This window comes from Myotis yumanensis, unplaced genomic scaffold, assembly GCF_028538775.1.
Source record: "Myotis yumanensis isolate MYYU_CA2020_CCGP unplaced genomic scaffold, mMyoYum1.0.hap1 SCAF_3, whole genome shotgun sequence".
NCBI lineage: Eukaryota > Metazoa > Chordata > Mammalia > Chiroptera > Vespertilionidae > Myotis > Myotis yumanensis.
Window position 1 is genome coordinate 187,874,041 of NW_027223754.1, and position 12,375 is coordinate 187,886,415.

General features: G+C 44.5%; 2 protein-coding genes across 2 annotated transcripts in view; one reads left to right on the forward strand and one right to left on the reverse strand.

Moving 5' to 3' along the window:
• The window catches only part of PLBD1 (phospholipase B domain containing 1), a 54,956-nt gene that overhangs the window by 35,128 nt on the left and 7,453 nt on the right, over positions 1–12,375 (forward strand). The window contains exons 7-8 of the mRNA XM_070410656.1: positions 11,242–11,442; positions 11,551–11,691. Of these exons, the coding sequence (XP_070266757.1) occupies positions 11,242–11,442; positions 11,551–11,691 (342 nt within the window). The remainder of the gene's footprint in view (positions 1–11,241; positions 11,443–11,550; positions 11,692–12,375) is intronic.
• Positions 10,761–12,375, reverse strand: part of ATF7IP (activating transcription factor 7 interacting protein) — a 114,488-nt gene continuing 112,873 nt past the window's right edge. The window contains exon 15 of the mRNA XM_070410655.1: positions 10,761–12,368. Coding sequence (XP_070266756.1) covers positions 12,336–12,368 — 33 coding nt within the window. The 3' untranslated portion in view covers positions 10,761–12,335. The remainder of the gene's footprint in view (positions 12,369–12,375) is intronic.

A 12,375-nucleotide genomic window follows, 5' to 3' on the forward strand; every position in this document is an offset into this window, starting at 1 on the left:
CACCCCACTCCAGAAATGGTTCCATTTGCATTTAAGTTAAATGATTAAAACTGAAAAAGCCATGAACTCAAAGGGCTACCTGTCACACCAGGTGGGTGGAGTGTTTGCGTGGGAACAAAAGCTGGAATCTATTCAAAGTGTTTTAATTGAGGGTTCCAGTAATGATTATCTACATAAGGCTTAGGCTTCAAGCTTAATTATCTGTCAGAGAGGCTCTCTGGCATGCACTTAGTGTATTTCACCAGCATGCATGTGTTCCTACTTTGTATTACATCCAGGCACCTCATCACCTCCCCCACACAGATATACCCACCCCATAAACTTAAAATTTCCTATGGAGCTTGCAAAAAATGCAGATTCCTAATGCCATTCATAGAAATCCTATTCAGTTGATCTGGGCATTTGTATCAAGGACCCTAGGTGATTCTAACATACTGGGTCCAAACCCATCCTTTTCGACTCTGGCAGCCCTCCTAGGCTGGGTAGCAAAGAGTTTGCTCAGCCTTTTCCTGTTGGAAGATAAAAGAATAGTCTCAAAGCCCCAAGATAATTTAGTGAAGATTCCTTCATAATCCATAATGTTATTACTTTCATAGTTATAAAACTGCCTATGTATGTTGTTAATATTTTAATGTACTATTACTTTTATTAATTTCACATTAGTTATTTTATGTTATATACTTTATTTTGTTTTTTAATATATTGTTATTGATTTCAGAGAGGAAGGGAGAGGAAAAGAGAGAGAAACATCAATGATGAGAGAGAATCATTGACCAGCTGCCTCCTGCACTTCCCCAACTGGGGACGGAGCCCACAACCCAGGCATTTGCCTTGACCGAGAATCGAAACACAGTTCACAGGTCAACATTCAGCCATGGAGCCATGCCGGCCGGGCTATGCTAGATATTTTGGACATAAAGCTGAAATATATACAATCTGTGAGTTAATACATGCCAAGCAAGATTCATGTCTTCCACCTTTAAAAAGTAGAACCAAGGGAGGAAAAGAAATAAAAGTAGAACCAGGGCACCTATTCCAAAGGATTATAGATAGATTTTTTAACACTTAATTTTCTACTTCCTTAAGTACCTTTTCTTTTGTTCTTTATGTCCTCTTTGTCATCATCCCAAGACACTAATGACTTCTGCCAGGCCACACCTGCCTTGATCACCGTTCCCCACCTAGCTCAAGAAGCTTCCTCCCTTCTATCTTTCCAGAAATCCCACCTTATTTTCCTTACTTTTCTTGACTAACTGGTCATAAGGTGATTTTCTCCAACTCCACCCTATCTAAACATGCAAATCTCCATGACTCACTCTCTCCTAATTGCTTCTACTGCATTTGCTCCATCATGTGTAAATGTCATCACCATTTACATGACTACGTATCTGCTCCCATCACATTTCTCAGATATATGGAAGAGTGAGAAAGGCAGAGATTTGATCTTAGATTTATTTCTGATAATGCTGTTTATTCACTTTAAAATAGCAAATTTTTAAAAATAGTTCATCCTATATAATAAAGATGTAATATGCAAATGGTCGTTATGCCATGAAGCGTAATGACCGACTGTGTAATGACCGGATCACAGATCAGCAGAAGGGTGGGGCAGCGAGCTACAAGCCAGTGGCAGAGAGCTACAGGAGCGGGCAGGACAGCAAGCTATGGCGGGGGGGGGGGGGGGGGGGGGGGGGGGTGAAGGGAGCTACAGAAGGGCGGAGCAGTGGAAGGGCGGAGCAGTGGGCGGAGAGCTACAGGAGGGGGCAGGGCAGCAAGCTATGAGGGGACGGGGGGAGGGGGAGCTACAGGAGGGTGGGGCAGTGGGCGGAGAGCTACTGGAGGGCAGCAGCGAGCTACTGGCAAGCTACTGGCACACAGATTTGTGCACAGGGCTACTAGTCTAAAAATAATAATAATAAAACATAAAAATAGCTCATCTAATCAATCTTTTGTGAAGATCAAATAATGGTATCTATTCTTCTAAAGCAAGGTATCTGGTGTGTGGTAGGCACACAATAAATGTTAGTCACCACCATCTTCTCTTCTATAGTGATTTATCGAGCACCTACCATGTGTTAAATCCTTTTCCTTTGGATCAGAAAAAGTAGGGAGTTTCATGCTATGGGAGAAATAGAAAATAGTAAACAAATAATATAAAGAGCCAGAGTCCATAATGACCAAAAGCTCGACCTAACACCGGAAGTCAGTGCTGGCGACCTAGCACTGACTGCAGCCAGTGCTGGGGCAGTGACCCAGCACTGAGTGCCGAGGGGGCTGCGGATTAGGCCCGGAGAGAGGCCTGCAGAGAGAGAGGCAGGGTCTGATCTGCAGCCTCAGTGGCAGCTGTTGATCAGCCGTTGCCTCTCTCTCTCCCGGCTTCACCAGCAGCCATGCCTCTGTTTCTCTCTGGGCCTAAGAGCTGATTGGCATAGAAACCAACCAATCAGAACCAAATCTGGGTGAAGTGTGAGGAGCCAATGGCTGCCTAGGAGGCAGAGCTTTTGATGCTGACTGGCATAGAAACTGACCAATCAGAACCTAATCTGGGTGAACTATGAAGGGAGAACCTAAGGTGGGGGGTGAGGAGGGGTTTTAAGAGCAACAGCTGTTTGGTGTAAGGTGTAAGAAAGCAGTTCAATTTTTTAATGACCACTTTGGCAGTACAGTGGGACCTTGCCTTATGAGTTTAATTCGTTCCGAGACTGAGCTCGTTAAGGAGCTTGTTAAGGAGCTCGTTAACTCAAATTACTCTGTCAACTCAATGCAAAAAATAGGCCGAGAGACAGCTGGTATCTCAAAAAACTCGTTAGTCAGGACACTGGTAAGTCAAGGCCCCACTGTATAGTGCATATGGCTGGATATCAGTCCAGATATAGGGATTATGTGTTTTTGTCTGCCAAGAGCATCTCCTCCTGCTGAAAAAGGTTTCCCCCCTCCCCCATTTAAGCAATCCTATCCTATATAATATATCTATACTAATAAAAGGGTAATATGCTAATTAGACCGGGTCAACTGGCCATCTTCTGGACGTCCGACTTCCTTCTGGACAAAGCCATGGTAGTGAGGGCCGAGGCAGAGGCAGTTAGGGGCAATCAGGCCGGCAGGAGAGGGCAGTTGGGGGCAAGATCAGGTTGGCAGGGGAGAGCAGTTAGGGGCAACCAGGCCAGCAGGGGAGGGCAGTTGGGAGTGAGATCAGGTCAGCAGGGGAGGGCAGTTAGGGGTGATCAGGCAGGCAGAGACAGTTGGGGGCAAGATCAGGCTGTTGGGGAGGGCCGTTGGAGGTGAAATCAGGCCAGCAGGGAAGGGCAGTTGGGGGCAACCAGGCCAGCAGGGGAGGGCAGTTAGGGGCGAAATCAGGCCGGCAGGGGAGGGCTGTTGGGGGTGAAATCAGGCCAGCAGGAAAGGGCAGTTGGGGGCAACCAGACCAGCAGGGGAGAGCAATTGGGGGCAACCAGGCCAGCAGGGAAGGGCAGTTGGGGGCAACCAGGCCAGCAGGGGAGGGCAGTTGGGGGCAACCAGGCTGGCAGGGGAGGGCACTTGGGGGCAAGATCAGCTCAGCAGGGGAGGGCAGTTAGGGGTGATTAGGCAGGCAGAGGCAGTTGGGGGCAAGATCTGGCCGAGGGGAGGGCTGTTGGGGGTGAAATCAGGCCAGCAGGGGAGGGCAGTTGGAGGCAACCAGGCAGGCAGGCAGGTGAGCCAGCAGTCCCAGATTGTGAGAGGGAAGTCCGACTGCCGGTTTAGGCCTGCTCCCCTGGGACATCAGTAGGACATCCCCTGAGGGCTCCCAGACTGCGAAAGGGCACAGGCCAGGCTGAGAGAACCCCCTGCCCCCAGTGCATGCACTGGGCCTCTAGTATAATATAAAGTAGATAAAATAATTTATTGCTTGCCAAAAACAAATTTCATTTTGATGTGGATGATAACAGAATGTTGATTAAGTATAAACCCACCTTCTATTTATTCCATATAAGCTTTAAGAGACCTATTCTTTCTTGTGTATCGGAATCCCTGCAGGACATTTGGAGTCCACAGCACGGGTTTCCTGTGTTTGAATACATAATAGTATGAATCCTCCATTGACCACATTCCTACGGCAGGATTAAGCAGAAATGTCTTCAAGAAATACTTACTTGCCTGATTGATGTGGCTCAATGGATGAGTATCAACCCATGAACCAGGAGGTCACATGGGTTTGATTCCCGGTCAGGGCACATGCCTGGGTTTCAGGCTCGATCCCTAGTAGGGGAAGTGCAGGAAACAGCCAATTGATGATTCTCATCCCTGATGTTTCTCTCTCTCTCTCCCTCTCCCTTCCTTTCTCTGAAATCAATAAAAGCATTAAAAAATACCTACTTGATTGAGGAATAATCACTGGCAGGAGAAGCGGGAATTGATTGGTACCAGTTAGGATTTGGGCGAGAAGAGAAGCAAATAAATGCCATTCTGGAAGGTGGGAAGCTGGGTCCATTACGGAGTTGATGAAATAAACAGCTGTAGGATTTCGTGTCCTGGGATAACAGGGCACCCACAGGCTTCCTTTTCATAGAGTGAGAAAGCAGAAGGTTCTCCTGCTACATACAGCAATGTGAGAACAGGGGTTCTGTGGAGACGCAGAGGGGAGCAGAGGTGGGCAGGAAGAGCAGCAATGTGAGAACAGGGGTTCTGTGGAGACGCAGAGGGGAGCAGAGGTGGGCAGGAAGAGCAGTCTGTGCTTGCACCTTTTTAAAAAGCTCCTGAGAGCCCAGCCAGTGTGGCTCAGTGGTTGAACATCGACCTATGAACCAGGAGGTCATGGTTCAATTCCCAGTTGGGGCACATGCCTGAGTTGCAGACTCAATCCCCAGTGTGGGGTGTGCAGGAGGCAGCTAGCTGATCAATGATTCTCTCTCATCATTGATGTTTCCCTCTCTCTCCCTTCCTCTCTGAAATCAATTTTTAAATAAAAAGCCCCTGAGGGAATTCCGTCTCTGGGCTGGAAACCGTTGCACAGTGCTTGGTTGGTGCTTTCCGCAGGTCTGAGAAGTGATACTGCCTCCGTTCAGCAGTGGGTGCAAAGTTGTTACTTTTTCTTTTTTAAAAACAGGAAAGAACAGAGAGTTCCCAAAGTGTCCCATCCCTCTGTGTTGAAGTCAAATGGCAGCAGGGCATTTTAAAGCAATGTCGTATAGTTGGATTACTATGACTGTATGTTAACTATTGAAGGTCATAGCAAATGACCTTCAAAACTTTGTGTCTGAGTCTACAGGATTGCCAAGAGATTCTTTCTAGAGAAGTAAACTGGCACATTCCCGGCATCTGTGGCTGGCTGTGGGTTGGTGGGCAGCTCTACTGTTCTTGGAGGAACTCTTGCACATTTGGGGTTGGTTGGCTGGCTAGAGACTGGTCCTCCTCTGTGTGGTCTCTCGTCCTGGAGACCAGGCAGACTGGGCTGTTTGCACGCCAGTAACAAGGTTACCATAGAGTGAAGCGGAAGTGTGCAAGGCCTCTGAGGGCTAGCCTCAGGACTGGCACATTCTGTTAGATGAAGCAAGTTCCAAATCCAGCCCAGATTTCAGAGATGGGGAAACAGGCCCCTTGATGTGAGATGCTGCAAAGTCTCATTGCAGGGAATATGGGCGAGAGGGAGCAGTGCGGAAATGCAGCACAGCTATTTGTACAAACATGAGTCATATCACTGACCCTGCGTTGTGCATTATTTACGTCTTTGGTCAACGCTGATGCTACCCTTTTGGAAAAAAGCGATGTGTTTTGGTCATTGGAGCTCTGGAGCAATTCATGCATGAGGTGTGCAAATGGGTACATTTTGAGTGCACTGATAGGCTAGTAAGGGTAAACATTTCTGGGTTGTGCTGAGCAGTATCTAGTGGCATCAGAAGGTAGTGGTCACTGTTTACTTTTCTGATTCAAGTGGGTGTTGTGTTTTTTGGTTTTTTTATTTTTATTTTTTGTTTTTGGTCTTGAAAGGTGATTTATTCACTATAAGAGTTCCCTTTTAGTTCTTAATTAAATTAAGCAAGAAGCTTACTATGAAATGCTATTTGCAGGGTGGCTTTTATACTGCAGTGTTTTTTTTGTTTTTTTTTTTCTTTTTCGCTTAAAGTATTACAAAGGGTATTACATAAGTGTCCTTTCCCCCCCCCCCCCCCGCCCTTGACAAACCCCTACCCTCCCTTACCCCCCAGTGTCTTATGTCCATTAGTTATCCTTATATAGATGCATACAAGTCCTTCGGTTGATCTCTTACTCCCCTCCCTCCTGCCCCCCAACTCTCTCTGGCCTTCCCACTGCAGTTTGACAATCAGTTTGAGGCAGCTCTGCCTCTGTATCTATTATTGTTCAAAAGTTTGTAATGGTCTTTATTATCCATGAATGAGTGAGATCATGTGGTATTTTTCCTTCATTGACTGGCTTGTTTCACTTAGCATAATGCTCTCCAGTTCCATCCATGATGTTGCAAATGGTAGGAGTTCCTTCTTTTTAACAGCAGCATAGTATTCCATCGTGTAGATGTACCACAGCTTTCTAATCCATTCATCTACTGATGGGCACTTAGGCTGTTTCCAGATCTTAGCTATGGTGAATTGTGCTGCTATGAACATCTGGTTACATATATCCTTTCTGATAGGTGTTTCTGGTTTCTTGGGATATATTCCTAGTAGTGGGATCACAGGGTCAAATGGGAGTTCCATTTCCAATTTTTTGAGGAACCTCCATACTGCCTTCCATAGTGGCTGCACCAGTCTGCATTCCCACCAGCAGTGCACAAGTGTTCCTTTTTCTCCACATCCTCTCCAGCACTTGTCGTTTGTTGATTTGTTGATGATGGCCATTCTGACAGGTGTGAGATGGTACCTCATTGTTGTTTTGATTTGCATCTCTCCGATGATTAGTGACTTTGAGCATGTTTTCATATGTCTCTTGGCTTTCTGAATGTCCTCTTTTGAAAGGTGTCTATTTAGATCCTTTGCCCATTTTTTGATTGGATTGTTTATCTTCTTTTTGTTAAGTTGTATGAGTTCCCTATAAATTTTGGAGATTAAGCCCTTATCAGATATGACGTTGGCAAATATGTTTTCCCAAGAGGTGGGTTTTCTTGTTGTTTTGTTGATGGCTTCTTTTGCTGTGCAGAAGCTTTTTATTTTGATGTAGTCCCATTTGTTCAGTTTCTCTTTAGTTTCAACTGCCCTAGGAGCTGTGTCAGTGAAGAAATTGTTTTGGCATAAGTCTGAGATTTTGTTGCCTTTCTATTCTTCTAGAATTTTTATGGTTTCCTGTCGTACATTTAAGTCCTTTATCCATTTTGAGTTTATTCTTGTGTATGGTGTAAGTTGGTGGTCTAGTTTCATTTTCTTGCATATATCTGTCCAATTTTCCCAACACCATTTATTGAAGAGACTATCTTGGCTCCATTGTATGTTCATGCCTCCTTTGTCAAAAATTAATTGAGCATATTGGTTCGGGCTAATTTCTGGACTCTCTATTCTATTCCACTGGTCTATATGTCTGTTCTTGTGCCAGTACCAGGCAGTTTTGAGAACAGTGGCTTTGTAATACAGTTTGATATCTGGCATTGAGATCCCACCTACTTTGTTCTTTCTCAGGATCGCTGCAGCTATTCGGGGTCTTTTTTTATTCCAGATGAATTTTTGGAGAGTTCGTTCTAGATCTTTGAAGAGGCCATTGGTATTTTAATGGGAAGTGCGTTGAATTTATAGATTGCTTTGGGTAGTATGGACATTTTAATGATGTTGATTCTACCAATCCAAGAACATGGTATGTTCTTCCATCTGTTTATGTCTTCCTCTATCTCTTTTTTCAACGTCCTGTAGTTTTCTGAGTAGAGGTCTTTAACCTCTTTAGTTAAGTTTATTCCTAGGTATCTTAATTTTTTTGGTGCGATGGTAAATGGGATTGTTTTTCTAATCTCTCTTTCTGAAAGTTCACTATTGGTGTATAGAAATGCCTCAGATTTCTTGGGGTTAATTTTGTATCCTGCTACATTGCCAAATTCATGTATTAAGTCTAGTAGCTTTTTGATGGAGTCTCTAGGGTTTTGTATGTATAATATCATGTCATCTGCAAATAAGGATAGTTTTACTTCCTCTTTTCCAATTTGGATGCCTTTTATTTCTTCTTCTTGCCTAATTGCAATGGCTAATACTTCCAGTACTATGTTGAACAGGAGTGGTGAGAGTGGGCATCCCTGTCTTGTTCCTGTTCTTAGGGGAAATGGTGTTAGTTTTTGACCATTGTATACTGCAGTGTTTTACTTTCTCCTGATCTAAAATGGTCCACCTTCCAACAGAAACAGACTTATACATAGAAAAAACAAACTGCTGGCTGCCAGAGGGGAGGATGTTGGGGGACTGAGTGAAAAAGGTGAAGGGATTGACAGGTAGTTACAAAATAGTCCTGGGGATGTAAAGTACAGCATAGAGAATACAGTCAATAACACTGTAATAACTGTATGGTGCCAGGTGGGCACTGCAAATATCAGGGGGACACTTTGTAAAGTATATGCTGTACACCTGAGATAAATACAAAATAATATTGAATATAAACTGTAATTGAAAAAAATTTTTAATTAAAAAAAAGTCTACCTTCCAAAACTGCTCATTGCAGATATGAGCAAAAATATAATTTTACACAAAGAACATTTGTTTCTCTTATAATGCAATATTTCAGGACTTGGTCCCCTCTCTGTGCCTTTTCCCTTTTTTTTTTTTGAAGTTGTGCCCTGACCAGGAATTGAACCAGTCACTTCTTGGTTCATGGGTTGCCGCTCAACCCCTGAGACACACTGGCTGGGCTCCTTTTTTAAAAAACCTTAAACTCGAAACTATAGAATTGTACTGCTTGACCAGAAGGTTTACAAGCCAGTTCATCTTTGTTCTAGAACTCTGGGTGGCCTACATTTTTCCATCTTTAGTCGTCTTGTTCTTGAATGAAAGATTACTCCTTACATGTTAGTATTGTTCACTCGCCCTCTTGTGTCCATAGAGATTTTAGCACTCTCTATGGGGTGAATGAGCAAGTTTATCATGCAGAAATACAGCATTTTCTGCTTAGAGAGCGGCTGCCAAATATGGTTGTTCTTAGTAAACACTGGGAAACAACCCCAGCCCAAGAGGTAAAGGAAAGGTCATTGAAACCTCTGCACATTTTACCTGTTAAGCCATGCATCCTATGTCCAGGCTGTATCTTCCCAGAGGGGTTGCCCATTAAAATCCATTCAGGGGTGCCTGCCATCCAGGCTTGTACCACCTGGAGTGAGCAACATTCTTTCCTGTATACGAACTTCTGTACAGTCTTGTGGAGGCTCAGATGAGTTAGTTGGAGACTGCTGTCCACACGTCACTTTCCTACTCAGAAATTAAAATCAGACTGTTAGAGCTGAATGACAGCACTTAGCCCCAGGTTATCAGAGGAAGGGATTAAGGAACAGAGAGGCAAAATGATAAATGGCAAATTGATTAGTGGTAATTCTGAAATGTGGCCTTCTGGCTCCCAGTTCATGCTCTGAAGTCTTACTTTTAGCTTCAGGTGACCCCTGTATTTGACCCCACCCTACCTATCCAGGTGTTTGCTGAGTGAATCCTATTCAGGTGTTTGCTGAGTGAATGACGACCCAATTGTATTTCTAATGTTTCTTTGCCCCCACCTCCCAAAACTCCTACTCTCCATGCCATATCTATTCCTCCTATACCCCTTTGTTCATATTTACTGTTCCTACCTGTAATGCTCACTGCTCTTTACCTGGCCAATGCTTAGTCCCAGGTCCACTTCCTCTGAGAAGCTGTCCTCCCCCAGCCTTCACTAAGCCAGAAGAGGAAGGGCCATGAGGCTGAGCACAGGTGTTCAGGTTTAGTTGAAGAGCAGTGGCCGGGATGCAGGACCTGCATTCTAGGTCTGCCAGGAGATGGCTATTTGATCTTGAATAGTTGCCCCCACCTCTCTGAGCCTCATTTTGCTCTGCCCGATTATGAAAGCATTGGACTACATTGGTGTTTGTTGCTGAGTGTGTGGCATGAATAGTGCTGGTGAGGTGGTATTAAGTGGTTCGTGGACAAGTATTTTGGGCATGTTAGTAGAAATGAATTTGTTTCATTAAACCCATCGTTCCCTAAATATTATTATACTAGAGGCCTGATGCACGAAAATTCGTGCAAGAGTAGGCCTTCCTTCCCCCAGCTGCCAGCACTGGCTTCCCTCGGGCACCCGGGACCCAGGCTTCCCTCCTTCAGCCGCCAGTAGGCACCCAGGACCCAGCTGGCTTCTCTCCGGCCTCAGCGTCATCAGGAAGGACATTCGGAATGACATCCGGTCTAAGTAGCATATTACCCTTTTATTATTATAGATGTGACAAGGCTAGATATTTTATGTTTGAAAGAGAGTTGATTTAAGGAAAACTCTGATGTAAACAAGTAGTAATCATGTGACAGAAGTGGTAAGTATCAAAGTGTGGAGGTTTGTGAAGCTCCAGAGGAGCCTATACCCAGCTTCTCACTCTCACTTGGGCCCTTCTCTCATGATGGTTTAGCAATGAGTTTGTTATCACTGTTAGCAGCTGATGACAATATATCTTCTCTCCTTGTTACAGCTGCATCTGGTATTCCCTGATCTTCACCACAGGGATTGTGGTATAAAGTACAAAACAGGTCTTTAAAAAAAGACTTGGGTTTCCCTGAGCTTTGTGTTGCCTCCATCGTTTATAAAAAGCATTGACCCAGAGTGTTCAAAACCATGTTCACTTTTATAAATGCAGATTTTTATTTATAAAAGTCACTTAGACTCCTTATGTAAAATTTGGAAATACAAAGAAGCAGAAAGAGAAGAAAGGTGGCATCCATATTCTTACAATCCAACAATGAACCCTGTTTATATCCCTCCACAATTGGAAGTTGTCCTGCAAAAAATCCTAGCAAGTGGGGATCTATTTCTGTTCAGCGTTATGGGAAATTGGAATATTCCTGATTTAACATATTTTTGTCATCACAAATCATAAAATCAAAAAAATGTCAATGCGGAATCCAGGGATGGGGTCCAAGAGCATGCTTATCAGCAGCAGTTAAATAACTGCCACAGAGGTGACCCATTCTGGGAGAGGCTACTGCAGGTCAAGGGTAATAACAACTGATGTTCTTTGCAACGTGCATCACGTGTCTGAAGCTCTTTGCTAATAACGGTGGCTAAATATTTCACGTGTGTGTATGCTGACTTGCCGACTTGTCTCTCCTGCAGGGTTTTTAGAGTCTCTGGACGACTTTTACATTCTTAGCAGTGGTTTGGTACTGCTGCAGACCACCAACAGCGTGTATAATAAAACCCTACTAAAGCTTGTGACACCCGAGGCTCTCCTGGCCTGGCAGAGAGTCCGTGTGGCCAATATGATGGCCAGTGATGGCAAGCAGTGGGCAGAGATATTTTCAAAGTACAACTCTGGTAAGCGGCCCTGCAGAGTACCTTTTCAGGAATGTACATATGTTTGGATTTCGAGTTAACCAGTAAAGCCTTACCCATGCCCTGCTTCCTGTCTCTCCCATTTCTCAGGCACCTATAACAATCAGTACATGGTCCTGGACCTGAAGAAGGTCAAGCTGAGGCACAGCCTTGACGCAGGCACTCTGTACGTTGTGGAGCAAATTCCTTCATATGTAGAATATTCTGAACAAACTGATGTTCTACGGAAAGGTATCTTCTTCATACTAGAAGTCGGAAGGATGATGAGTGTGTATGTGTGTATGTGTATACATGTTGGGGAACGTGTGGTGAGTGAGTGTATGATGGGGGAGCGTGTGCTGGGGAAGAAAGGATGGGAATGCCACTGCTAGTTACACTGGGAAAGAATTTCCAGGTTCAGCACAATGTATAAAGCCTGCACCTCGAACTCTTAAGTGACCGTGTGTAGACTGGGACAGACCAGGCATTCACCATCTTATGACTGTCATGGCTCCAATATTACCTCCTCTCCTGGGTTCCCGAGTTAAGCTTTTAGTTCAATTCAGTGAATATTTATGGGAGCACCATGCTGGCCCAGGGACCAGAAGAGTACAGATGCAGGTACAAAATCCCTGACCTTTAGGAACTCACAATCTGGTAGGGAAGCAAGGGACAGAAAGCAGCCATTTTAGCACCCAGACACCAAAGAACGATGATAAACAGATTTAACTAAAGATTTCACAAACCCCAGTGGTGAAACCAAAGGAGCCGTTATCAGTGGGAGGAGTCAAGGGAGGTGGTTCTGGAGGACAAGAACGTAGCCCAGATGTTGAAGCCCAGGTTTTGGAGTCACACTGTCTCGATGTGAATCTCTGCTCCTCAGAATCTCAGGCAAACTATTCACTCTCTCCAAGTCTCACTTTCTTCATCTGCAAA